The sequence below is a fragment of the Orbicella franksi genome, chromosome 8 (genome assembly GCF_964199315.1).
Source record: "Orbicella franksi chromosome 8, jaOrbFran1.1, whole genome shotgun sequence".
Classification (NCBI taxonomy): Eukaryota; Metazoa; Cnidaria; class Anthozoa; order Scleractinia; family Merulinidae; genus Orbicella; species Orbicella franksi.
This window is the reverse complement of record NC_138152.1, coordinates 16,448,928-16,475,339: the sequence shown is the minus strand read 5'-3', so window position 1 is coordinate 16,475,339 and position 26,412 is coordinate 16,448,928. Positions and strand designations below refer to the sequence as shown.

The 26,412-nt window shown below is 37.2% G+C and overlaps 1 protein-coding gene across 1 annotated transcript; it reads right to left on the bottom strand.

The window, feature by feature from the left end:
- Positions 1 to 360: 360 nt before the first annotated feature.
- Positions 361 to 25,326, bottom strand: LOC145494722 (DNA repair protein Ku80-like). The gene is made up of 27 exons (XM_081474287.1): positions 25,297 to 25,326; positions 24,613 to 24,726; positions 23,421 to 23,472; positions 22,682 to 22,798; positions 22,244 to 22,261; positions 21,967 to 22,015; positions 21,743 to 21,862; positions 20,609 to 20,717; positions 19,367 to 19,431; positions 18,901 to 19,018; positions 17,587 to 17,737; positions 17,350 to 17,459; positions 16,673 to 16,735; positions 15,138 to 15,275; positions 14,349 to 14,439; positions 13,621 to 13,681; positions 13,192 to 13,267; positions 12,938 to 13,005; positions 11,220 to 11,280; positions 10,998 to 11,065; positions 10,059 to 10,158; positions 8,751 to 8,823; positions 8,270 to 8,382; positions 6,000 to 6,096; positions 2,432 to 2,499; positions 2,073 to 2,144; positions 361 to 1,521 (listed from the first exon to the last, which is right to left on the bottom strand). The coding sequence occupies exons 1-27, from the start codon at positions 25,309 to 25,311 to the stop codon at positions 1,504 to 1,506; spliced, it is 2,205 nt and encodes a 734-aa protein (XP_081330413.1). The 5' UTR covers positions 25,312 to 25,326; the 3' UTR covers positions 361 to 1,503.
- Between the last annotated feature and the right edge of the window lie 1,086 nt (positions 25,327 to 26,412).

The following is a 26,412-nucleotide window of genomic DNA, read 5'->3' as shown; positions in this document are numbered from 1 at the left end:
TCTTAAATGTTGCAGTGCTGTGGAGAAACCTGGAAAGCTATTTATTACACATGTTATGTGTCAGGTGCATTTCTACACAAGGTTAGACCAACAAAGCTCTGTACTTGTTTACAGGCTCCATGTACTAACATAATTTATTGAATCATATTTCATTGCAAAGTCATGGTGTCCTGGTAGGGAGAGTGACGTGGAAAACTGCCTCACTGTAAACACCTCAAATTTAATATTCATTAAAATTTTGATAGAAACATACACCCCCCAACATACAGCGATTTTCATATGACTTTGAAATTATTGCAAGTATGTACTTGTGATAATTTGTATACAATAAACAAACTAGAAGAATTATGATTTGTTAGGGAACTGCTGTGGTAAATGTGTTTCTTGCTCATGCTTTTGGCTGGTTTAGCAAATGTGCAAAGCATGATGCAGGATACACTGCTTGCGAGTGTCTATTGTTTTCCAGCACTCCGGTTAAATGAACAATGCTCTCTCCTTCTAGTAAGAAAATGCACAATGCTTGAACTCATGAAGCAGTTTTTCATGCAGCCCATGTAAAAATTACCCTATAAAGGCTGGTTTTCACTAGTGCACAAGCATAAGCACAAGCAACATACATGTATCTTACTGCATCTGCATGTGTGAACTGCTTATGCTTATGGTTATTATGAACCAATAGAAACCAGCCATGACCCGCTAACATGACTCCCATCTGTTGTTTCACACCAATATTTTTTCCGCAGTGTTTATTCATATACGATCTTGCATGTCATTCAGTTCACATCTAAAAGGGGTAGACAAGTCTATCTATGCCAACTTGCAAACTTGGTTAACCAAAAACAGAGATCAGAAATGGTTACAGACCGAACTACTGAGCAAGTCAAATTTAATATGAATCCTCTTCATTGTGAAGTTCACTGGAAAGCTAATCTTGACTGCTTTCATAAAGGCTGTATAATTATTGAACCAAAATACATACAAGTCATGCAACTTTACACATTTCAACAAGATAGTAATTATTACAAAATAATAACATAATATTGTACTTGTAAATTAATAATATAGCTGCATTTCTCCTATCAGTTGCCTAACTCTGGGTGTGGTTTATCTGTGAGTGCAGATTATCTGCCGGTGTAAGTGGTAATTAAGTTATACTATAACTAAATGTCACTGATCATCAATATTATTTAATCAAGTCCTTCAAGCACACTTTGTGTTCTTGCATTCATCCAAACCCTCCAAAAGATCATTGTGAACTAATGCAGTTGCAGTCATTGAAAGTTACCCCGGCAATGGAACTATATTATATTCCTTACTTGTTTACAAAGAAATGATGTTTGTTAAGCAAGTTCAAGCATCACTTTAGTATCATGGCAGACATCCAGTGTGTAAGATGACTGAAACAAGACATGCTCATTTTTCTTTGTGCATTGAGACACATCCAATTTTGAAGTGCTGTATACTCAGGCACATGCTATTGTCTTCTGTGCACTGCTGTCACTGTCACTCCATCATCTCCAGCTGGGATATCAAAAAGATAAAATAAGTTAACAGTATCACCCAGTACATATTATATTTTTTAGCAATTTACATTGTACCAATTCACTGTGTGGTTTTATGATACCCACTTGCCAGTTGAAAAGTTTAAGCTAGCAGGGGTTTCATTAAGGACTGGGCACTGAGCATAATGACCGCCTGTGAAGGTGATTTTGCCCCCCTGGTTTGAATATCTAGTGGAAAGTTCTTCTTATAAAGAAGTTCAAATCAAATAGTTTTGCCCGCCTGTGCATGAAAACCAGTTGCCCTTCTGTTAAAAATGTTAAATGAAACCCCTGATGTGTGATACAGGTAATCAGAACATTTCCTAACCTCCGTTACTGATGCGTATTTCTTTAAACCATTTTAGCCAAATTCTGGTACAACTTTTGTTGTAAAAAGCAGTTGACAAGTACTCTGTTACTGGACTTAGCTTCATGTTCATAGTTTTATGAGTATGCAATCACTCCAATTGTATTTTCATGTTGAAAATACAGATGTAAAAAAGTAAATACATGTACAGTACATGTACATACCAAATCATCAGCATCCTCCATTGTGTCATCAATAGGAGCTTCTTCCTCCTCAGTTGCTCCATCTTCCAAGAACTAAGTAAAACATTGAAAATATTTGTCTGAAGCAAATATATGTACATTGTATTATCTATGAGATAATTAGTTTCCTAGGTAATACGTACACATGAAATCAAGAACAGAACTTCCCTGTAAAATTGTGCTTTACAAAAAAGATTTTCTTATCAGGAATTTACATGATGCATATACAGCTGCACATGCATGAGAAAAAATAATGTTAAACACAAAATGGGAAAATTTTTAGTATCAGCTACACGAGTTGAATATTTACATGTACAGAGGTATAAAGGTACAAATCTCACTTCTTTAGCTTGAGCTTCAGTGACGTTGCTGTCAGGTGCTTCAGTTTGACTGATCAGTGTTACTTGTTCTGCCAAACAACAGAAAGTAATAATGCTCTGCTTCTACATGCATAACATCAAATCTTTTCAGTTAAAGATAACACCCGTACGAAACGAGCAGCACTGTGCAGTGCCACAAAAGCGCTTCAAACTAGCTGTACAGCTGATATGTAGCCAATTTGCAGCGCTTCACAAGACTTTCCACGGCCAAAGTAAAGTTGCAGCTGGCTGCAAAAATGTTGTGCAGCCCTTCAAAGCGCTTCACAACATTTTGCAGCTGTCTGGCAGCCCACCGATAGCTGTGAAATAGCTGCTAGCAGCTGCAAAGCGCAGTTTATAAATAGCCCTAAATTGCCAGATTATACAAACTAGGAATCTTGCTAGATTGCAACTAGTAAATCAACATATTTTGACACTTAAAAACAATCACTGGTGGCATGGTTCAATGCGATGCGCCGCCTGATTTGTTGCGTGCAGAGCATGCCTTTTGTGACAAAGCAAGTGCCTTGTTAAAGACTTTGGAAAAACTGGTTCATCTCAATCAACTGCAATACACGAATCCAGCAAGGTTGTCAGGTGGCAAGAATTATTTTCAGTTTTTATGTTCAGGGTTTTATACAGTACATGTATTTCATCAGTTAACGGAGGCATGTAGATGCAAACAATACAAGAGAGCCTGGAGTGCCTTGATATGGCAGTTATCTTTGACCAATTGAAAATAATCTGTTGTGACCTGCTACTGTACACACCTGATCCTTAATCATGAATGTCAATCAAGTTAGCTTAAGCCAATCAAAATATAGTGTATCGCGTGCATACATTGTAACTGACCCTTGGCCTGCTAATTTCAAACTGATCGAGAGCTGAGTTGAATATTGAAGCTGTTGCATTGAAGCAGAAGGTTTCAGTTGGCCTTGTGATACAGATAGTTGAACTATTTATCTTTGGTGATGTGATGCACTTTTTTTCTGGATCGATGAAAAACAGTTCAGTGTTGTGGAGACCGATGACATAAATTGTCCTTGACATTAAGTTTAATGGTGTACTAAAGGAAGGGATTACTTGCCCTGTAAAATGAAGGGAAAGAAGATCAGGCCAAAAAATCGAGGATTCGCTTTATGATTCAGAGATTACAGCAATTTCAGGTATGTTGTAAACCCTTTTCTTCGCAGTTTGCTGTACTTCAATTCTGGAATGCGTGACTTAAGGCACAAAATTTGCCCAAATAGTTATGATTGCGCCTTAACATTCTGAAAGTACTCTATATTTGTTCAGAAATAGCAAATGATTCTACAATGTCTTGGTTTTGTTGAGGACGAATTCTCTTAGCTTCGGCATACTATAAAAATTTCGACTCATGGTCGTGGTTGTTCAAAAAACTAGATACCCAGCAGTCAAAAATTCATAGATAATTAATTTCCACAAAATAAATTGTTATGATTAGAAACCTCCCAACAGTATTTGAGTATTTTGAACTTTGGTGAGAAACAACAAACTATCTTATGCAATGTTTTGGGTTTGCAATTCACAAATTGGCAGAGCTGGTTTTTCTCTGAAGAAAACTATATATATATATCCAGCAGTCAGAAATTCTTTCCGATTTTCCAGCAAAATTTTCACTCCAACCTGATGAGAATGCTTGACATCTGTGTAGAAATGTCAAGGGATTTCTGAACTAACCAGCCCTCTAACTAGATTGAACATTTGTTCACATTTCCAGGGCATGGAAGCACATAACATGACAAAGTGACTGAAGACCTACTGAGTGATGGCGGAGTTTACAGTTCTCAGAACTGTTGGCTATAAAGCTATTATTTAAAGGAGCTTATTCAGTCGATATTCGATGGCCAGTTAAAAAAGTGGGTTTGTAATAGATGTAAATTGAAAAAATAGAACATTCCCAATAGTCAAGGACTTCATGGTTTAAAATGTTAGACTGTCGGGTATCTAGCTTTTTTTAACAACTGTACCTGTGAGTCGAGATTCATATAGTATGTATGCTGAAGCTAAGAGAATTTGTCCACTACAAAACCAAAACATTACTTAGAATCGCTTAGCATTTCGGAACAAATATCGAGTACTCTCAGAGGGGTTCAACTGTAATTTGTAAATTTCCTCAACTACAAAGCCAAAATAATACTCGAAAGCGCTTGACATTTCTAAACAAAGATATGCTACTCTAAGGAAGAATAGACCAATTTCGATAATTATATTAAAATTCAGCCCAACACAATAGACCTCAGCACGAGGCTCTGTGGAATAAACTCCACAAACTCTGTAGTTATTCCCAGAGCCTCGTACTGAGGTCTATTGTTTTAGGCTGAATTTTAATATATCGAAATTGGTCTATTGAGTTAGTTTTTCCAAGGAAATTCAGGCTATAATAATTTCAGACTGCCAGGTATCGAAATTGGTCTATTGAATTAGTTTTTCCGTGGAAATTCAGGCTATAATAATTTCAGACTGCCTGGTATCTAGTTTTTTGGAAAACACTTCCCGACTGCATTAGTAGGCATCTACGTAATTGATCATCTTTTTAACCATCTGCAACATACAATTAAACAGTCGTCAATTTCTTGCGACATCGTATTCTATATCTACATTCTTTAAATTTTTGAAGCCAATTTGCAGCCATCACGCAATGACAATCACAATTTTGTGAGTTTTCCTCACCGCTGCTAAAGCACTTCTTATCGCTTCCGATATACTGTAAACTGATATCTCGTAAACACATTCTTGGCATATTTGAAGCCCATTTACAGCCTTTCCGCAGCGCTGATTGTGATTTCTGAAAATGTCTGTGCCACTGTCAAATCACTGTTTAAAGCAGTTAAATGGCTGCTCTTGGCAGCATTTAGCAGCCAAAATTTGTGACTGCTGCATCCAGCCACTTCACAGCGGGTTTACAGCACTTCCTGAAGCTGTTCTGCAGCACTGCAACAGCACTGCCCATTTTGTACGGGCAGACAAGCATTGCACATCTTCCCCAGAAGTTCTATTTCAGTTTCTCCTGGAAATGGATACTTGAGCTTGATATTTTTCAATAGTTAATAGGGGGAATTGCCGTGGAGAGCGGCAAAGTTCTTTGTTATATGTTTTTGTTTGCCTTTTTGGCTTGGTTGAAACAAAATATTGTGCACACTCCCAGACCTTCCAACATCTTAGCATCTTTGTTTGCTCCTTGAGGCTTTTTGGGCTTCATAACCATTCCCTCTATTACATGTAACCATGATTTGGTTACTAAAGCTGATTTGTCTATTTGGCTAAATTAGTACACCCTTGTCACAAAGAAATGTTAATTTGCAAGAGCAAGTCTCTTTCTCACAATAAATTATTTCTGTCATGTCTGGAGGTAATGATTTTGTTTATGACTTGTGAAAAGGATTACCAGTATTATGGATTCTCTGTGATCTGGTGGACACATATAATTCTCCTAAATCAAACACATGATGAACGTCTTTCATTTCTTTATGTTATTCAAGGAAAAATTATAGCTATATGTGTACACATGACTGAATCATTCTCCAACCTTTAGACAACAGAAGCCAAAATTCATGCCCTCTTTGGTTTATTAACTTCTCTTTCATTTCTTGAAGAAATTTGTTTAGCATTCCAGATTCACCAGCCTTAAAAAAAGCAGATTTGAGAAATATATATAATTATTTTACAAAGGAATACAGCTACAGTGTAGTTAAGTTGCTTTTATATGACAATAATCAATCACTACAACAATCAAACTGTTATTAGCCTCAGCCTTCGGCTTTGGCTGATAACACTGACCTCGACCTTGATTATTCCGGATATCACAAAACCTCATCCAATAATTGTTTAAAACATGAACCAAGATGGCAATTCACCTATAATCTAATAATGATGATTGCAACACCCTTGATGTATAACTATTACCAAAAGAACACTACATACACTGTAATTTCTGAAATACACAAAGAGTTCGGTGACAATAAATTACAGTATGATCCACCTTACCTAAGCCACCATCATACAAGTAAGCCAATCATGGGGTACAAATTTGTTTGATGGATCTGCCTTTTGTCAAATCAAACTGGGTTTCTCTTAGTATGCAACCAGATATTAAGATTTTGTGGAATTCCATTTTCAGCATTTCATTGACGTAAGGAAAGATATACTGTCGGAGGGTTGTATACTAGAAAGATGTTCATGTGACTTCCTTGAGAGTCGCTATGATCACATTTGCAAATACTCAATTCTGGAAACTCTTGAAAGAAATTAAGTGTTCTCTTACCCAAACAATCCAGAGCACTTAACATAGGATTGAATTCTCAAAGCCTGTATTCCATTGACCTCAGGGACCCAGGGGAAGAACATCAGGTCAGGAGGAAGTCAAATGGGTGAAAGCAGTGCAAACAATACATGCAAGAGCAAACATTCATTACTTCTTGTAAACTTTCATTCACACTGCTATTGTCCAGTTTAACTTGCCCCTGACCCGACTATCTGTCCCTGGGAATCTGAGGATGGTACTGCACAGGCCCTAAAATTGGTCTAAATGCTTTGGAATGAAATGTCAAAGGAACACGATTTTAGTATGTCATAGAATATTGCAACTTTAGTTCATTGTGTTGTTCAGTGTTGTTTTTGTAGATTATTCTCAACTGATGATCCTGATTCAACAGTTCCAATAATTAACTAGGCAAACAAAGAATGTGATTTGTAAATGAAAGCAGCATTCAGTCATTTCAGGGTTTACTTTTAGGAAATGAAGGACTCTAAGGGCGAATGTTGCCGCTACTTCTTCAGTCCCCAATGAACTCGCATAACAACAACAAATTTGATTTTAACACTTTTTTAATAACCAAAGACACGTCCAAGTTTTACAAAATCAGTTCCACGTGAGTCCGTCCGGGTGGTTACAAAGTTTTGCAAGCTACTTCATGTCATTGACACGAAACGTCACAATCAAAATAAAACAAAAATAAAATACTGTTCTTCGGCGGTAACAGCGAAACTTTCTTCATTAATTTTTGATCTGTAACTATTTGACTTCAACGAAAGAAAACGATTAAGCAAACCATCAATAAACCAATTACCATGCTCAACACTAGTACTGTTCAAGGAGGCATGACCATCAATCAACTCTTGCTCTGTGATTGGCTAATATGACTTTCGAAAAAGTTTGTTGTGTGGCCATCCTAAGGACCATCACACTTCAAATATCAAACAAAGAAGAACATCAAGCAACATCTTTACCTACTAATTTAATGTTTACATGGATCAACAGGCATCTTAAGGCCTGTTTACAAGGAGAGAGGGTTACCCTGGAAGGCGGGTTACCCTAGCAAGCGGGTTACACCAGCACTCATACATTTCCTCTTTTTTTCTTCATTGTGTTTACAAGGCAGCTACAAGTGTAGGGTTACCCAGGTAGGCAGGTTACCCTATCTGTGCCCTAGGGTTACCCTGGCAGGTGGGTTAACTTTTTCCCTTGTAAACACTTCAAGTAGGGTTAACCCGCCTCCCACAGTTAACTTTCTAATTGTTTCCAGACCCTTTGAGTGTAACCGCGCATTAAGTTGTCCCGGGTTGTAAAATTTTGCTTGTAAACTCGGGCTATCTTTTGCCCTCCAGCTAGGGTTAACCTGCCTGCTAGGGTGACCCTCCCTCCTTGTAAACAGGCCCTTAAATGACGAGGTTCGTACTGAAGGATGTGCAAAATGTTAAATGCATTAATCCTGCCATTTTTTTAACATGAAACCTCAAATAACCCATTACATTAGTTGATCTGACCCTGAGTGGCAGTTAATAATGCAACATGTATACCTTTATGGCCTCTTGTCGGAGAACTTTAACACAGTCTAAGGCTTTAGCATAAAACTGGTCTCTGAATGAATCCAGAACTAATTGCAGGATACGCTCCCTCATCTGTTTGGCAGCTGCAACATTTAATAACAAAGGAAAAGCAAAGTTAACAAGAATAGTATTAAAAATTAATATGAACACAATTTAATTCTAAAATAATATTTATAATCCTCTTGGAGAATCTTCATGATAAATATTTAACACTCGGCATTTGCATGGGTAACTGCTTTCAACATTTTACTTTTTTCTGCAGAATTTGATCTCTGCAATAACAAAATTCATATTTACTCACTGCCATCTGGAACCAAGATTACTTGGCTAATCTTTTATTAGTTTAAGATATCTCAAATCTCTGCACACTGAAAGTTGATATTTTGGCAAAGTTAAATGACTCACTTCAAGAATGGTTCGCCAATTCTGTGGGACTGAGGAGACAACATACCTTCATCAAACCTATCTTCATCCCTTTGACTGATCATAGTGCGGAAATCTCCAACAGGGTCAACTGTACCAACCTGAAAGTAGACATAACTGGATTAATCAGCAACTTGTTTGTCCTTAATTACATTAACTGTTTGCACTGGCACAGTGGTAAATATCAGAAGGTATACCCACTTAGCAACAAGAGTGACAAATTTTGTTTTTGCCTTTATTCTGTCCAAGGAAAACATGGAGGTAAAATGAAATGGAAACAAAATAATGTTCACAAATCAAGCTTATTGTTTCAATAGTAAATTGTAAAGTTTATACTTTACGTATACCTTAGTAAAGAGCTTACTGATTTTGCTGCAACTTTTGTCTACATTGTGTGGCTGTGGCTGCAGAGCTTGGTTTTTGCAGTAGAGTTCTAACTCTTTCTGAAGGATCATTCTAAAATTGGTTGGCAGCCCTTGGGGAAGAGAATACCCTTGGGGTAAAGACAGAGTTCTCCGTAAGCTCCGGCGACCGGCAAAATTCGCCATCTAGTCGCCCTTGGCACGCCGGCCACTTATAGGAAATAAATTATGAAAAAAATTTTATTTGTAACAATGTGAGCCTATCCGTCAATAAAATTAAGCATAAAAACAATATGTCTAATTTTCTCAACAAATACATAGCTGTAAGATAAAAGAAATCTGAAATCATTCGGGCCGTGAGAATTGCCACCAAAAACGTGACGTGGGCACTGAGCCGTGACAGCAGCACTGAATATTTGACAACCGGGGTGAAGTTAAAGCTCAGTTTTTCCTCTGAAAATGAAGCGAAAACCCAGCAATCGCTGTTCAGTACCAGGGATAAATTGAAAAGAAAATAGAGATGGCACAAATGAAGGTCATAAGTTGTTTTCTTTCAAAAATATAATTAAAATTAGTTCTTTTATCTCCAGTGAATGTACGCGTAATTTAATTAGTTCTTTAAACATAGTGACATGCAACCCAGTGCTTGGCTCGCACATGGAGGATTTTCGAGAACAAATAAGTGCGAAGATTTCTTCTTTTTTCTTGGTGAAATTGCTTTTCTTTAACAAGGAACAAAACCATGATTGCTTAAAATACACTGAAATGCACATTTTAGAACCCCAATTTCAAAATTTTTCTGGGGAGGCTCCCGGACCCCCCAATAAAAGGTTGCGGTTACCCCCCCCCCCCTCCACATGGCTCCAATAACACCATTCCACGTCTTTTTATCAGCATTGTTCGCCACCTACTCAAAGTTATTCTCCCTCTACTTCAAATTTTCAGGAGAACCCTGGTAAATAATTAACACATACCTGTGTGACTTCTCTCTTTGCCAAGCTTGCCATGCTAAAATCAGTTTCATCTTGAACATCTGTTCTGCTGGTTGATGGTTCACCATTTGACTCATCTCCACTAAAGATAATGAAATGTTGTTGCAAAGTGATGTTGGTAGTTGTTTGACTTGTAATAAAAGAATATACAGTAAAACGCACACTAACCATTACGCCACCACACCTTAAATGCCTAAAACAACCCCAGTAAAGACCAAAGTAAAAAAAAGTAAAAAGTGAGAAGTAATGCCAGCACCTTTCCTCAAAGACCCTACCTCTGCACCCCACCCCCTCTAGTACTTGTGAGAGCTGGGAACAAGGGAAATCAGGCACACGACTAGTAGCTGCCATTAGATAGAAACTTTCCACCTGTTTCGGATCTTGGCGGTACATTTATGTTGTAGCTAAATTAATTTTGTTCTTTAGGTCAGAACTATTTCAACCTAGATTACTTTGTTTCAGCTTACATATAGGTTAAATTCTAATTTTTTTTTTCTTTTTTTTTTTTTTTTTTTTGGGGGGGGGGGGTCTCAAAAAGAATAACACACACCACTCACCCTTCTCAGTTTCTAACCCTACCCTAACCTACCCTACCCTGGCAGGATCTCATATCAATCCCCCCTAACTCTAACCCTAACCCCCTCTATTTCTTCTCTGACTTAGTAGTCCACCATCATCTCCACTATGCCATGCAAGCAGTCATTGTAAATTTCCTCATACTCATTGGTCCAATACATGTAAGTTACTGGTCCCAGACTCACCCTTCCCTTTGAAACAAATCAATCTACAGGTTGAAATCATTCTGACCTTAAGAACAAATAAACCTACAAAAGAACATCCCTAAACAACATATAAAAAACAAAATAAATAATCCATCAACCACTTAACTATGACATCAACATACATATACAATGTACATACACTGCTTTGAAGATGCTATCAGCTGCAGTTCCTTTCTTCTTCTCAATTTTTACAAGACAAAACATATCCTAATAACACAACAAACACAGATGCACTAAAAAATTTCAATCAGTTCATTCTAACCGTCAATGACAATTTTTGTTAATAAACTTCATCGCAGAGTCATTGACTGTGCAAACTCCTTCCTTAAATATGGAACAAAAAGAGTCCTATGTTTCTAACCTTTACTTTGGTGCACTCTGGAGCACACCTTGCTTTGAATTCTGTGCTGGGCTCCAAGTAACTGCAAATAACATTATTTTACAGTGGTTTACTTTTAAAGGTTCTATGGCATTATGGAAAACACTCGAAATCTAGTGACACCCCAACTCTCTTGTGCTACATTCTTCCAAAACAATCCTTTTCCCAGTGGGCAGTCAGTGGGTTAGTCAATGTTCATTTGTCATTTACTCAGTTTATTTGTGAGTTCATCTTGCAATGCCCTACATGTAGCTGTCCTCTGCCTTATCTGGTATTTTCAGTATTGATAGAGAAGTTACCAGTAAGAAAGCAAATTGTCAGGAAACTCCTGTGGTTTATTTTTCAACTAAAATTATCAACAAGGATGGTAGCTGTAAGAACAACTTTTCCCTTAGTTGGTAACATACAACACAGAAAGTTTTATATACATCATACGGTACACAACAAATTTTGAACGGCTTTCTAAACAAGACTGCCAAATCGATGAATTAGCCAGAATGCACTTTTCGGAGAAGGCACTATTTCAGAAAAAGCATCTTTTATCTTCCTGGAGAGATTTCTGGCCCAGACATACCGTATTTACCAGTGTATCAGTCGATCCTGTGTATGAGTCGACCCCCAATTTCTGAGGCCAAAAGCTGGATTTTCTTAATTTCCAGGTAAGAATTTCTTGGAAAACATATCTTGTATTTCTTAGAATTATCTTTCAGTTACCACAGATATGTGAACAAATCACTGACAGTAAGTTTCAACATGCAGTTTTAACAAGCGTATTATGGCACGTATACAAGCGTTTTACCCAGTTTAGCAACACGTGCATGTGGACTTTTCGATAATAATTTTTGTCAAATGCTCACAAAATCAAACATAAGGATTTCAAATGAACCTTTTTAAGTGCAAAGAGATTAAAAGTGGCTTTATAAGACAGACAAAACACCAAAGAAGCTGAAGACTTTCAAAATGACTCCATAAACAAAGTGCAACGCGTGTGTTGGGAACTTGGTAGCCAAGCCTTGAAATCCTCGCACTCGTATCCTGCCAGGTTACTAAGCAGACAAGTTCAGAGCGCGGAGGATGTTTTCTCTGAGCGGCTTGACTACAGCTTTATTTACAGGAAAAATATTGGTTCGTTATGACAAAATTAAGCCAGTGAGTGTCTACGAGACTCAGGTTAACATTTTGCGGATCAATGTTGATGCATTTTAACTTGAAGCTCTGATATATATAGAGAAACAGATCGCTAAACGAACATACACTGTAAACTGTACTGCTGTTTATTACATGTTTGTTAACATTGAAAGACAATTATTATGCTAATTATTTGACTGGCGCTTGGATCTCAAGTTTTGACCCATGTATAAGTCGAGGGCAAATTTTTGGACTGATTTTTGAGGTCTCGAAAGGTCGACTTATACACAGGAAAATACGGTAGTCACACCACAATCACTTTCATAATGCTGGCCAGTTAAAAGCCAGTCTCAAATCAAATTTTTAAGATGCCAAGTGACGTTTTATGAGTTTCTGAGAATGTACAATAACAATTGTCACTATGCAAGCAGCTGAGCTGGATGTACTGGATGAGCTTAATTTGGTGGTCAAGTAACCAAGGAATGTGGAAGTCTAGAGTATGGCAGTCAGTGTTCGAATGATCAGAGTTTCTTGTTTCGCAAATATTACACACAAATACAATGCGAGTCTACCTTGCAATAACAGGCTCCAAATCTGGTAAAGACTGGTCATCTGGATTTAGAGCACGATGTTGAATGCACTGAAAACAATGAAAAAAAATATTGACCACAGCAATTAAGTTTAAAGGGGCCAAACATTGATGGTTTGGTTTTAATTCTTTAACATTTCTAAATAAAACCTTGCATGCATGGCAAAAAAGAATAATTATGTGCACTACAATATCACTGTCTAAGGATTACAAATAGAATCAGTTGTTGATGTTTACCTGGAAAACTCTTTGTCGAACTGGGTTAAACGTTGTTTTACATTTCAGTGCTTCTATTGACTGCCCATCTTCATCTCTGAAAATAAATCAACCAGTAAGACTATCATTAAATTACAGTCACAATATATGTAACAAGGTTTTGGCCTTGTCAGATAAAATTCTAGATGTTTTGCAGGACATAAAATAATATAAAATCTTCAGTATCAAGGAGTTTAGCGGCCAGTGTACAAGTAAATTCAAACAATGCTTTTTGAGCAGCTGACTTACTATGTGTTTGTGGAAAAGGTTATGACTCACAGCATTTTCTCTGTTCATTGCTCATTTTTGTAAAGTAAAGTACACTGTTACCATATGATTAAGAGATAATATAAGACAATGCAGTAAGTTATCTAAATCAAAGTAACACTGCTAATGAAACAGTCACCTCACCTCTGAGCATCTGTTAAGTCCATAGCAGTGATGAGATTATCCACAGCATCCTGTTGCTCTCCTAAAAGTATTAAAAATATGCTCGCCTGGTGATTACCATTCACAAAGAGTGTGCTTATTTGCTTACATTACATGTAAAATAGAAGGTGTTACTATATTTAGGATTTAAGAGAAAATAGAAATCTCCTGAGCAATCAATTTTGTACCCCTTCCAAGTTCAAAATATCACAGTAACTGTTATTTCCTGCTATAACTCCTCAGTTTTTTGAACCAGACAATAATTTTAAAAATTAATGTGAACCTATCACTGACAGGTTTAATAAATTAATGCTAAAAATTCTAGTACACTACATGTATACTGTATGTTAGTCTTCTTCTGTAAAAACAGTACATGTTTTTAGTATTCAGACATTATTATTTTTAGTTTGCTTCAGGGTGCAAAACATCTTGCCCTCTCTGTCTCCTTTCAGAACAAAAAAATGTGTTTGAGAAACTAAAAATAAGACACACAAGCCAACAAAATAACAGATTATATAGTACATAATATATAGCAATCTACAATAAGTTATAAACAGTAATAATTAATGCTAAAATGTAATTAATTAATATGATAAATATAAGTACAAAACATTTTGAAATTAAATTTGAGATAATTTTAAATATTAAACTAATAATCAATGATAAAAATTATTTCATAATAATAAATAAATTAATGTCCTCTGACTCACTAGAGGGTTCCCATTTCTTGTTTTCATTTAGAGGTGCAAACATGAACTGTCGAAGGTCCTCCATAAATGGCAGTGCAGTGAACAGGAGACACTGGAGTCAAGTGAAAATCAAGTTAATGTTAATTATGCAAAGAAAAATATTAAAGGAGAGCGTATGTTTTAATACAGTGGGGTCAGTAAGCTTAGTTTTCTTTGTTTTTATGTAGGTTTTAGACCCGCCCATATGCTATGAGTATAATAACTGCAAGAACAGGAGGGCCACCACTTTTGAGTCAGGAAGATACTCCAAGGTTCAGGACTGCTGAAAATTTTACCTGACTAACACAGTACTCCTACTTATTTGTCTTTTGCCGACAACATGTAACTATACAGCTACAACTGGAGGATACATGCATATGTCTAGGGTCTGAGTTGATGCTCGTAGCAAACAGGAAGAGATGGAAATAAACAAAATGTTTTCACTGTAAAGTACAGAACTGACATGAAGCAGCATCATTGCAGGCAAGTTGATTTCAATGTGGGCTCCCTATCCAGGCCAAATTGGAATTTTGAAGAAAACTAAGGTAACTAAAGAAAAAGTCCCTGAGTAAGTAAGGTAACAATCAATTAAATACTCAACCAACAAAGGATATGGAACCAGACTGGAGTCAAACCCTGGCCACATTCGTGTGGGTCAGAGTCCTCTAACCGATGCTACAGCTGTAGCTGCAGTTACCATGGCAGTATGAATCTTTAAATTAAGTATCTGACTAAAGAGATTGAAATGTTTCTGTCACTATTTATGTGTACCTCATAGTCTTGCTTGATGTGTGGAGACAGGAAACCTAGCTTTGGAGCAGCATTCTTCTGTCGGCAATATCTTACAATTGCTACAGTGTTGAGTTCATACATGCCATTTATAAATGCTGACAGTGCAACTGCTGCGTGCTGAAAAAAAACAAATATTTAATGAATGCTAATTTCATCTCATCTGATTGTAACTAACACTGTGAATGTACATTAACAAGAGCTTAAAGGAGTAGGTTGCTCCAAAAACTGTGTATTTTTTTCCACCACCAATAAAAAGTTCACATTGAGTTGAGTTACTCACAGTGACCGTTGTGAAGTTTATATGAAATAATTCATACATGAACTGCCGTTGTAGATGAAAGTGAAGAATGATCATCGCAGTTAATTTTCCAATGTAAGCAATTGGAAAGAAGCCTGAAAAATCAGGGCTTCAACGGGATTCGAACCCGTGACCTCCGCGATACCGGTACGATGCTCTACCAACTGAGCTATGAAGCCACACATTGGGAGCGAGGTCAATTTAATTGAGTTCATATCTTCCCGTGAGGAGTGAAACGATGTGAAGTTTATATAAAATAATTCATATATGAACTGCGGTTGTAGATGAAAGTGAAGAATGATCAGCGCAGTTAATTTTCCAATGTGTGGCTTCATAGCTCTCATCCCGACGTAGCTGTTCAAACCACTTCTTTGGCAATTTTTTGTTCTTTTTAGGCAAGTTAAGGAAAGTCACTCCTCTTTCCCTATTCTTTTTGATTCCTTTTCCAGCCCGGGCTGAATTTTTTAGCTCACAACTGAATTTTGAACAGAAAAAAAGAACTTTAGCCTTTGGGCTTTGCGCCAATTCGGATGGAATGATGTCACGGATATGCGGCCTGGCCTTCAATATCCTTTCAAAATGGCGGCTTCTGGTGTCGAGCTTTTCACTTCTTTTTCATTGGGATCGCATCCACTTCTGAAGCTAAAACAATGGTGAGTAACTCAACTCACTTTGAACTTTTTGTTGGTGATGGAAAAAATACACAGTTTTTGGAGTGACCTACTCCTTTAAACCTACAGGTTGTACAAATAGGGTTTTTATCTGTAAATTGACAATTCCCTCTATGAAATTTGCCTGCAGGGAACCATAGTAGTTGTATTCATCATTGTGGACTGGATATTACTCCCTCTGTACAGGTGTACATGTACAAGTGAATATATAAAATGTCATTTATTTGAACTACATGCAGAGAAAGATATGAAGACATGATTGATCTTCGCAGTTACACACAACTTAAGCTAAAGCAGTTATCAAATTAAGCCTGAAAAAAAAACATTCAGGCTTGAATGGGATTCGAACCTATGACCTCTGTGATACCGGTGCAGGCTCAATTTCATAACTGCTTAAGTTGTGTATAACTGCAATGATCAATCATGTCTTGATATCTACACAGGTGTGTCTCATAAAGAGAACTGGCCATTGGCCTGGCTGTTACATATTTAATTCATATTAGTTTATTGCAATAAAGTGATCAGATGGTGTAATAATTAATTACCTGGTCACCTGGCTGAGGAACAAAAGCTACAACATTCTCGCTTATGTACTGGTATCTTTTAATCTGCAAAAGAAATTATATTTCAAAGTGAAACTATTTATAACTAATTCTATTTATTTAAACACAACTTAAAATTCCGATAGTAAGCCCTAGGCTTCAATTTTTGTTCAAAAGGTATTTTGTTGAGCTCATTAAAATAATAACTATTAACAATACATTTGTGGGGGGGGGGGGGGAAGAGGAAGGGGTGGGTGACTGTTCAAATGCTCACAAGTTTCTGCTCTCTTGGCAACTAACAATTTACTTGCAATAAAAACAGAACATATGGGAAGCAACAATAAAGAAGTAGGGAAAAACACTTGACTACGTCTCATGTTTTCCCCTACACTTCTTTCGCACTCTACTGCTTCCTGCGTGCTTTACAACAGAACAGAGCACAGTCAAGGCTTCTTTATTTGTTAATTCGTGAGAGAGGGGTGTTCAACAATTATATTAGGCTACATGACTGTACAAGTACATGTAGATAAAGAGCTGAGGATAAAAAAGTTAACACATCAACAATATTACACATGGGAATTATTTAAAGATACTTTGTTCAAACAGCAGGGAAATGTTTTCTGGTTTTCTGTTGAGATAGAAAGCTAGACATGTAGTGTTTTTACTTAACAACCACCTACATTTTCATTTGAAGTAAAACACAGCACTGACAAGCATCTTTCTGTGGGAAGCTTCATGCCGTCCTTGTCAATCTTGGTCAACGGAACAATTGTCTTTCCATATCGATAACCTAGTTTGCAGCAGGAAGAAGGTTAATTATGCAATATTTTTTAACATGTAATTGAAAGTCAGAATAGTTATGTATGTACATGAACACTGTTCACAAACTTTTTCCATTACATAATTTCATTCAATACCTTGTGCAACATTTTCTTTGTCAACTTCAGTATCATCTTCATCATTCAAGTGATGAGACCTCTGCATTTGTACCTCCATTGTGTCAGGGTTTGGCGACATTTGCGACACAGCTGACAGCTTCTTCCATGATGCCAATTTTTCCTCCTTAACCTTTAACATTAAAGAGCATATATACAAAATCACCTCTGCAGTAATGTACATCTGTAACTGCCTCTGATAGAGCTGCAAAACATTGTTTTGTGCCTCATTGTTTTAGGTCTCTTTCTAAGTTAAATTCATAAAATTAATTATATTTTTATCACTCGATAATTATCTTACATATGTGATCTCTCACGCGAAAACGTACACTACAGCTGTCTGTTTCAACGCTTAAAAACCTTCTGCTTGCTGTTTGCCATCCATTTGTCACCCATTCGTGATCAATGGGATGCCATTCAAACAGATTGGATCATCCGCTCAGAAAAATTTCTAGCTGCTATCCATTCGAAAAAAATCTTCATCCGTTCAAACGGGTGAAATTATCCGTTCGCAAAAAATCATCATCCGTTTGAACGGTTGAGGTCACCCATTTGAATAAAATCTTCATTCATTCGAAAAAATAGCTTTATGTTCGAACGGCTGAGGTTATCCGTTTGAAAAAAAAAATGCAGCCACTCAAACGGCTGATATTATCCGTTTGAAAGAAACTGTGGTGGTTAGAACAGCTAATATCACCCATTCAGGAAAATAGTATTCAGCTGTTCGAACGGCTGCTGCTATCTATTCACACAAAACTAATCAGCCATTCGATCGGCCAACGGTGTCTGATGGGATTCAGGTTTTTGAACGGTTGGGATTATCTGTTCAGAAGGAACTTTATTCAGCTGCCCGAATGCTGTGTTCGTTTAAAACAAACATTCAACCTTTCCAATTCAAACGGCCACATTTGTCCATTCTGAAAGAAAAACTGTGTTTAAAATCATGGTTCAAGAAATAAATACTCTGAACAGATGTCATAACGGCTGATTTTGTGCTGTGTTACGATTGTTTCGAGCGGATTGTCAAGGAAACTGCTTTAAACGATAGCAATTAAATCCGCACAACGTGAAAGCTCGCTCACAATTTTCACCTTAACAGTGAAAAAAGTTATTTTGAAAAAGAGACAAAACTTTGAAAACTTGAAACTCAGACTCTAAAGGGCCATTAGAAAAGACGTTCTTTTTTCTTTCTTCTTAGTTTTTATTACAAAACAAGCTTTATACAAATTATTTGCATGGCATTGGCTTTTTTCAGGAAATATATCTGGAATAATTTCTAAGAACTGGACGGATTACCCTTAAGTATCCATAGACGTTAATTTTCAACTGTGAGCCAATTTCCAGGGGTCCTCTGAAGACTGTTGTTTGTTTGATTGATCTTGTCTGGAAAAAACTCAGCATTGGAAGAACATGACTGAAATTTAAGAACAAATTAAGGTAAATATAACTAAAAATGTGCTTGAAAAATTGCTCATGGTAAGTGTGATGGTCTTGGGATTACGGCTTGTCAGCTCATGTTCCCACAGCATTTCTCATTCTCCCAAACTTCCACTTGTGTTTCTATAACTCGAAAGAAACATGGTACAAGTTTTCTATTTCTTAAACGGTAATAGCCTAGCAAGTGGTTCATATTTTCTAAGCTTTTAGTGCTCACTACATGACAAAGAAAGAAGACTAGAAGAGGGGAGTTTTCTTGCTTCTCTTATCCCCAAATACTAAAATGTTAGCAGTTATATGTGGCATTAAACAAATAAAAGAGCACCTGAAGGAATATGTCTCCCCATCTAAAGCCTCTAATAACTGCCTCATACAATTCTCACCAGCCACCTACAAACAAGGTCAAGTATGTTCAACAAAACAGTGTTCTTCAGTCAACAACAACTTGAATACCCTCCCCCCACTGAAATTTATGCCCTCAAAAAGTGCTAGAATGTTGCAGGCTCATTCGATTTTGAAATCATGCGTATGATTTCAGACCAAACTGCACTCCACTCAGTTCAATTACAATATTATCAATCATGTTAGTAAGGATTTTTTTTCCAGCTGGTGATAATGACTATAGCCTGTTCCACGCTCTCGGTCAGCGGCGATGAAAAAGCGGGTGCAGGACAAGCGGGCTCTGGTAAAAAAAGTAGAGGGCGTGGGAAGATTCTGCTTGTCCTGCACCCGCTTTTTCGATCATCCCCACTGACCAAGAGCCTGGAACAGGCTAAAATGACTATTGGGATACAACCACAGTTAATAGAGGGAAATGGTTAAGAAACCTGGCAAAGTTCTTCGTTGAATATTTTTGTTGGCTATTTTGGGGGTTGACCCTATACAAAACCTGGCAAAATACAAAAGGTGGTTAAGAGTGCTTATACAGTGTTTTCAAAACAAGTCAGCAACTGCCAGGGTTCTGCCAGCTACTTGATTATATATCGCTGGTTTCTCTGATTACAGCAATCAGCTTGGGACAAACAAGCTTGGCATTGTGTCTTATCGATAAATCTTCAAGACGGAGAGTAACTTCACACTCAAGTTTGCACTAATAACGTTTTTTATGCAATAGGAAGCTTGTTAAAATTAAAGCTCAAAGCATCATCTGTATTTTGTGCCCTTCACATTATCATGTTTTTGTAGCCATCTTGCAGTTTTAGAGTGGCCGGGCCAACCTCGTTTGGGTGTTGCTTCTAGCATCACATGGCAGTGAAACGATTGCGAAAAACTGATCTTTTTTCTTTTAACTTCAAAAAGTCATGCTTGGCAGGTAGGTGAAAAAATTCAGCCAATACAGACAAGACAAGTAATCACTTTATAAGTTAATGCACTTTGTTAGATCCAGGGACAACGACTTTTTTTTGAACATTCAGTTTTTTCTCAAAAAAGAAATAAGCATCCTCCCTCGAGGTACCAAAAGTAAATATCAAGCTAAAGCTAGGCTTTAAACAACCCAGTCCAGGAGCTCTGCTTGTAGGCTTGGCTATTTCTAAATATTATTTATTAATAACAGTTTTACACTAACTTGTTGTGGAGTCTTCTCTTTTCTGTGATCAGCAGCTGATGTTGAAGGTCCACTCTCATCAATGCCACTACTGCCATCATCATTATCATCACCATGAAGATCTGGTCCTCTGGTTTGTAAATTCCATGCAAAGAATTGTCAGTGATAATAATTATTACAGTATACATGTATGTGTCTAAAGGACAAATGGTCAGGATTAAGGCCATGGCTGGGGTTGTCTTATTCTTACAGAACCTGCCTCCACCTAGTATTAGGATTCATTTTTACATGTACATGGCTTCCTCATTTCCACCACCATACCCCTCCCTCCTGAAAAACAAAGGCAGAACCACACTCACACTATGTAAAACTGTACAGTGTACGCAAGTACATCTCTTGTAAGGTTTAATTGATTCTAGGAAGTACATGTACAGGGTTGTCACAAAGTCTTGAAGTAGACAGGTTTATTGTTGGACTAGATGACTGATTGTGTCATCTCTTTCTAAAGAATCAGTCAAATAACTCAAACCGACTAGCTGGCCAAGATCATGAAATAGGTGGCAATTTTTGTAGCTGGCTACTTTTGACAGTCATTCTGTCTGTAGTTACATAAATACAATGTGATATGCACATACTAATGGCATCTGCAGTCTAGTGTCGATCGATACTCTCAATCTATACCCTTGATCAACATCTTGATCAGTACTCCATCGACATCCCAATCAATACTCAGTCGACACTTGATCGACACTTGATCAACAATCGGTTTATAGTCGGCCAATTGTCGATCGACTTATATGTATTGATTGAAAATTAGTCGATTGTCGACCAACTGTCGACCGAGAAGTTGATAGAGTATCAATTGAGGGTCAACCAAAGTGTCGAGGGAGTGTCGATGGAGTGTCAATCCAGCATCGATCAAGTATCAATTGAGTATCAATTGAGTGTCAAATTCAAGGGTATTGATCAGCACTCGACCAAGGATGCCTTTAGTACACATGATCCATTACATGTAAGAGCCATTAAATTTCGCCATTGAAAATGAAGTTTCACTAGCGAACAAAGACTTGGGGAAATTTGGAAGGTGCCTACTTTGTATATTGTTGGCTACAGTACATCCCTGTGAATCTGGAAGTTAAAAAGTTCCACACTCACATTAATGTCATGTGGATTTCCATTTCCTTTAAGCCATCAATAATGGCCTCCAGCTGGTCATTACCAAATGGTGAACCAAGGTCAGAAAAGAGGTACATCTTTTTCTCGCACTTCTTGCCTCTGAAATCAATAAATAAATTGCTCCAAATGTTTATTTTATCCACTCTTTAACTTAAGATGTATTAAAAAGCTAACAGAAAGCGAAAACTAAAGATTGATCTCACTTTGTCTGTTCTCGCAACAAGTCCATGCCAACTACAATAGCATCAATGACTAAAGATGAATTAAGGCCAAATATCACACAGGAAAAAGTCCTTGCCAGTAAAGATTTAAAGGAACTGCATGTAGTTTTTCTGATTATGATCAACACCATACAGAATAAGTCATGTAGACTAAACTAAAAAGCCAGAAAGCGATTTAAATGCAACACATGTACAGCACATGTACAAGTCATGTATGCATAATTTTATAACTTATAATTTTGTATTTAGTCAAGGATACAGTCCGTTTCAACACCACCTGTAAATAATAAGATAAAGAAAAATTTCACTGCCTGAAGTAATATTGTACCCAACAACGTACAGGGCTGCTGTAGGGCTGTCAATAAGGGCCGGTAGCTGGCCAAAACAGCCAGCTACAGGCCAATCTTCAGCAGCCTACTTCCATCTCACTTTACCATTACTTTAGACAAGAAACTTAAAATAATGAATTTAGATCCTGTAAAAATATCATAAGACATCTGTTTCAAAGGAAGATCCATTTCAAGAGTTCTACACATGTTCTCCTTCCCCACAGCCCTGAGTGTTTACAGTTTCACACTTGCCTACAGCCATTAATATTCACTTCCCATAACCTACATGTAAAAGCAGACCTATGGGCAATGTAAGTTCTCATTGAACAACTGATTATTGAAAGAGAAAACAAATAAAAATACACTACCAGGTGTAATCTGTTCATGAACAAATCGCAGCAGTTCGAGGTCAGGTAAACCAAGATTACGTGCCACTGTTATATTATCATAGCCTTCATCATTATCATTCAGATGATTTGATGTTCCTAAAAAAAAAAAAAAAAAAAAAAAAAAAACATTTGTTCAAGAAAGTTAATACACAACTTGTGTAATACACATACATATAAACCACACCTTCAATATTACCACATCATAAAAAATGACATTAAGCCGATCAAAGCAAAGGAACAGTATCAGTGTTTTCCGTCAGCTCCAGGGAGTGGCAAAAATTGCCATCTGTTAGTCCCAAACATGCCAGCTACTCTTGAGATAAATATGATTTATGATATTTTTTTAGGAAAAAAGAATGTAACTGTGTAATTTGATACCTTTCCATTACCTCTGAATCTTCAAACACAGCATAAATCAGAGAAAACACACATTAAGGCGAGAGGGGTAAGTTTAGAAATTATTCAGAATTTGTAAAGTTCAAACAATAACTGATCTGCCTAGATAAGCGGAATACTAATAGTGGATCAGTTTACAATAGTATAAATCTTCTTTACTTCAGTCTCTGCCATTGGTGATTCTGGACTGATAGGCTTGAATTGTGCATGTCTTTTTTCAGCAAAGAAAAAAACAGAATCATAAATTTGAATCCTTCCTAAATTAAGACTATCAAGAATTTCATTTTAATTTGAAAAACATTTGAAATAACAATACACGTACCTTCAGTGCCAAACAGAATCAAAGCAAATTCATCTTTTGTCTTTGCAAAAATCTAAAATTGAAAACAAAATATTGCCATAAAGTGGAAAAAACCTCCAGCACAGGCATCAGGTATCCAAACTGTTGTGTCTCATGGAATAATCTGGCTCTTAACTAGTACATCACCAACACAAACACTAAAACATGGCGGTTCAACCCAACAGTGGTGCGTGTGCACATACTGATACCAAAATCCACAGACTAGTTTTGTGCAGCATAGCAAAAACAACTTTGTTTGATGAGCTAATCTATGTTATTCTTCTAAGACAAAAAGGGAAAAGGAAAGCCTAGCAATAAATGGAAAAAAAATCAGCCTTTTCCTGCACTCGCTTACATAACATTAAAGGAAAGTAAAAATAAAACTACACTTAAAAATTTTTAAACAAAGAAAAAAGTGTCTATGACAGATATTTTTTTATTTGCTTGATGGAATCTACACTGTACATGAGATCATGACAAGGAAATCAAAAAAAAACAAATTGGACTTCATTTTTCTTGACCGCATTTTAGCCATCTGGTTTTAGCCCTTTCAGTTGGGTAAGAAACCACCAAGATTCAGGACCTGGGACCAGTCATGCTGTGACGTCAAAACAATAATGACTTGGTCTACATGTCTTTTGTAAATGTTTACAATTTTGAACCAAAATTAGAATTATGCTTGGTTGCCTGATTCCTAGTATACATGTACAAGTTTCACTAAATATTTTTTAAGTTAAGCCTGAATAGCTCAAGGTTGGCTTGAATAGTGCGAATGTTAGCCTGAATAGCGCACTGGTTGGCCTGTTTACAATTAGTTCTCGATAATTGTAATAGGAACACATATGTGCTTCAGAATTTCTGGATTTGAGAGGTATCTTTCATGTTCATGTAAGGGTAGGTGGATTTTAGTGTGCGTTCCTTTGAGGTGATCCAGATTTGGATCAGTGATCCAAGATCACTCTGATCATGGTGCATCAAAGGAACCGATGAATCCACTCTGGTCACAGATTCATCAGTTCCTTTGATGCACCATGATCCGAGTGATCTTGGATCACTGATCCTGATCCAGATCATTCCAAAGGAACACACCCTTAGTTTCGTTGAGAAGAATATCAGTGTTTTGCCCATACTCATCACACTGCAGGAGTGTCTAGACAGCTACACACACATGTACCTTTCTCTGTATGATCATATTGATTGCTTTCACAGAAACCTCCAGCGATGTGGAATGACCTGCGGGAGCTTGGCACATCGACGGCCCCACATCCAAAATAATAACAACAGCATCCTGTTTAAATGTAAACAAACTCAGAATACCACATACATGTAGCTTAATACTCCAACATGTAGGCAGTAATAATGACAGCAACGATATTTTATAGTTTACCATTTTATAACTATAGTATTCGATCGCTTGATTCAGTTCCACTTAGTAGACTGGGCTCAATTTATTTAAATAGTTCGATTATTCCTTCAGTTTTCATCTGATCTGTCAACGTCTCTGGAGGCATGATATTTTTCAGCTGTACTGGGCGGTTTAATTACTGTGACTATGTTTCTCTTTCCCTTCACTTCGTAAGAAACACAACGTGTGTTGATGCTCCTATCGAAGGTAAATTTAATTTAAGTTCAATAATGCAAAATAGGCTTAAGCGATGCAAACAGATGCAAGCTCAAGCTTAACTTTCCACGTGTTGTAATAAAAACATATTCAAACACATTACCATCCCGTTCAATCGTTCAATTATCACTTAGAATTTGAGAAAAAAGAAAGCTTTTACTAATACGGTATTAGTCAAGGCAAATGTGTTCAATGTAGCCCCGAGAGTTGAGCTAACAAAGATACCCAGTAACTTACCTTCGCAGCCGCCATTTTGTTGTAGTGACGTCACCTGGCCAAATTCGAGCTTGTCCGCGAATTTTCCCGCCAATTTTCCAACTTCATTCCGCAGGTCAGCCAGGCTCAGTATGTGACTGTTGTGACTAATAACCTAAGAATAACCTGCGTTCAGCCGGGTTTTTCCTCTTTTGGCGAATGGGGAAAGGATTTCTTACGCTGCTTGCTGAATGTGAGACAAGGTTTCCAATGGAAATTCTAGAAAGCGTTCGTTTCGTTTCATTTAGTCACGACAATGCCATACTGAGCTTGGGCTACCTGTGTTCATTCTCGTCCCCAAGACCGTTCGAGGGTGCCTTTACTTACAGCTGCCTCCCATCCGCCTCTGCGGCTCTCGTCTTGAACATCGAGCTCATCCTTGGTAAATAAATATTTACTTTTGTGACCAGGGACAAACAGTAATCAGAGAGAAGTCTCCGAAACGTCGGTTCATATCGTTTATTTTCACACTTGTTTATGTACGTATGTATCTCTAAATCATTTCTGATAAGAATAGCAACGTTGCCTAAAGTAAGGTAGAGATGAGGGTTTACAACATTTATATAGATACATAGAGTACTTACCTGATTTTATTATAAACCGTGGATTTAGCTGTCACGCTATGTTTTCTTGAAATTCTCAAATTGTCTAATGTAACTTATCTTTAGAACTGCTCAGTAAATGGTCGCCTCGAGGGTTGTAAAGATCTAAAGATTTGACATCATTTTCCGGTGCAGAGAAACATAACTGATGCGTTCATCAGTCTGTATAGGGAAATTTCTTGTTTTCCTACTCTTATATAGCGCGTGTATGCTGGAATGTATCTGCTAACTCGAGCGTTTTCGATCTCGCACACCGTCTACTTTCGGGATTTATGAGCGACCACAATTTTTTGACGTTACTTTCGGGGGGTCGCTAGTTACTTTCCGAAGTTTACGGTAGCCTGTACTTACTTCATAGGCTGTAACAGAGGCAAACCTTGTGGCATTAGATTTGCAGGTTGTAATTTTTGCGATTTTTGCGGGTTCACAAAACAAGGAGTTCCCGCAAAAAATGAATCCGCAAAAATTTACTGTGCTGGGGAAATAATACATACAC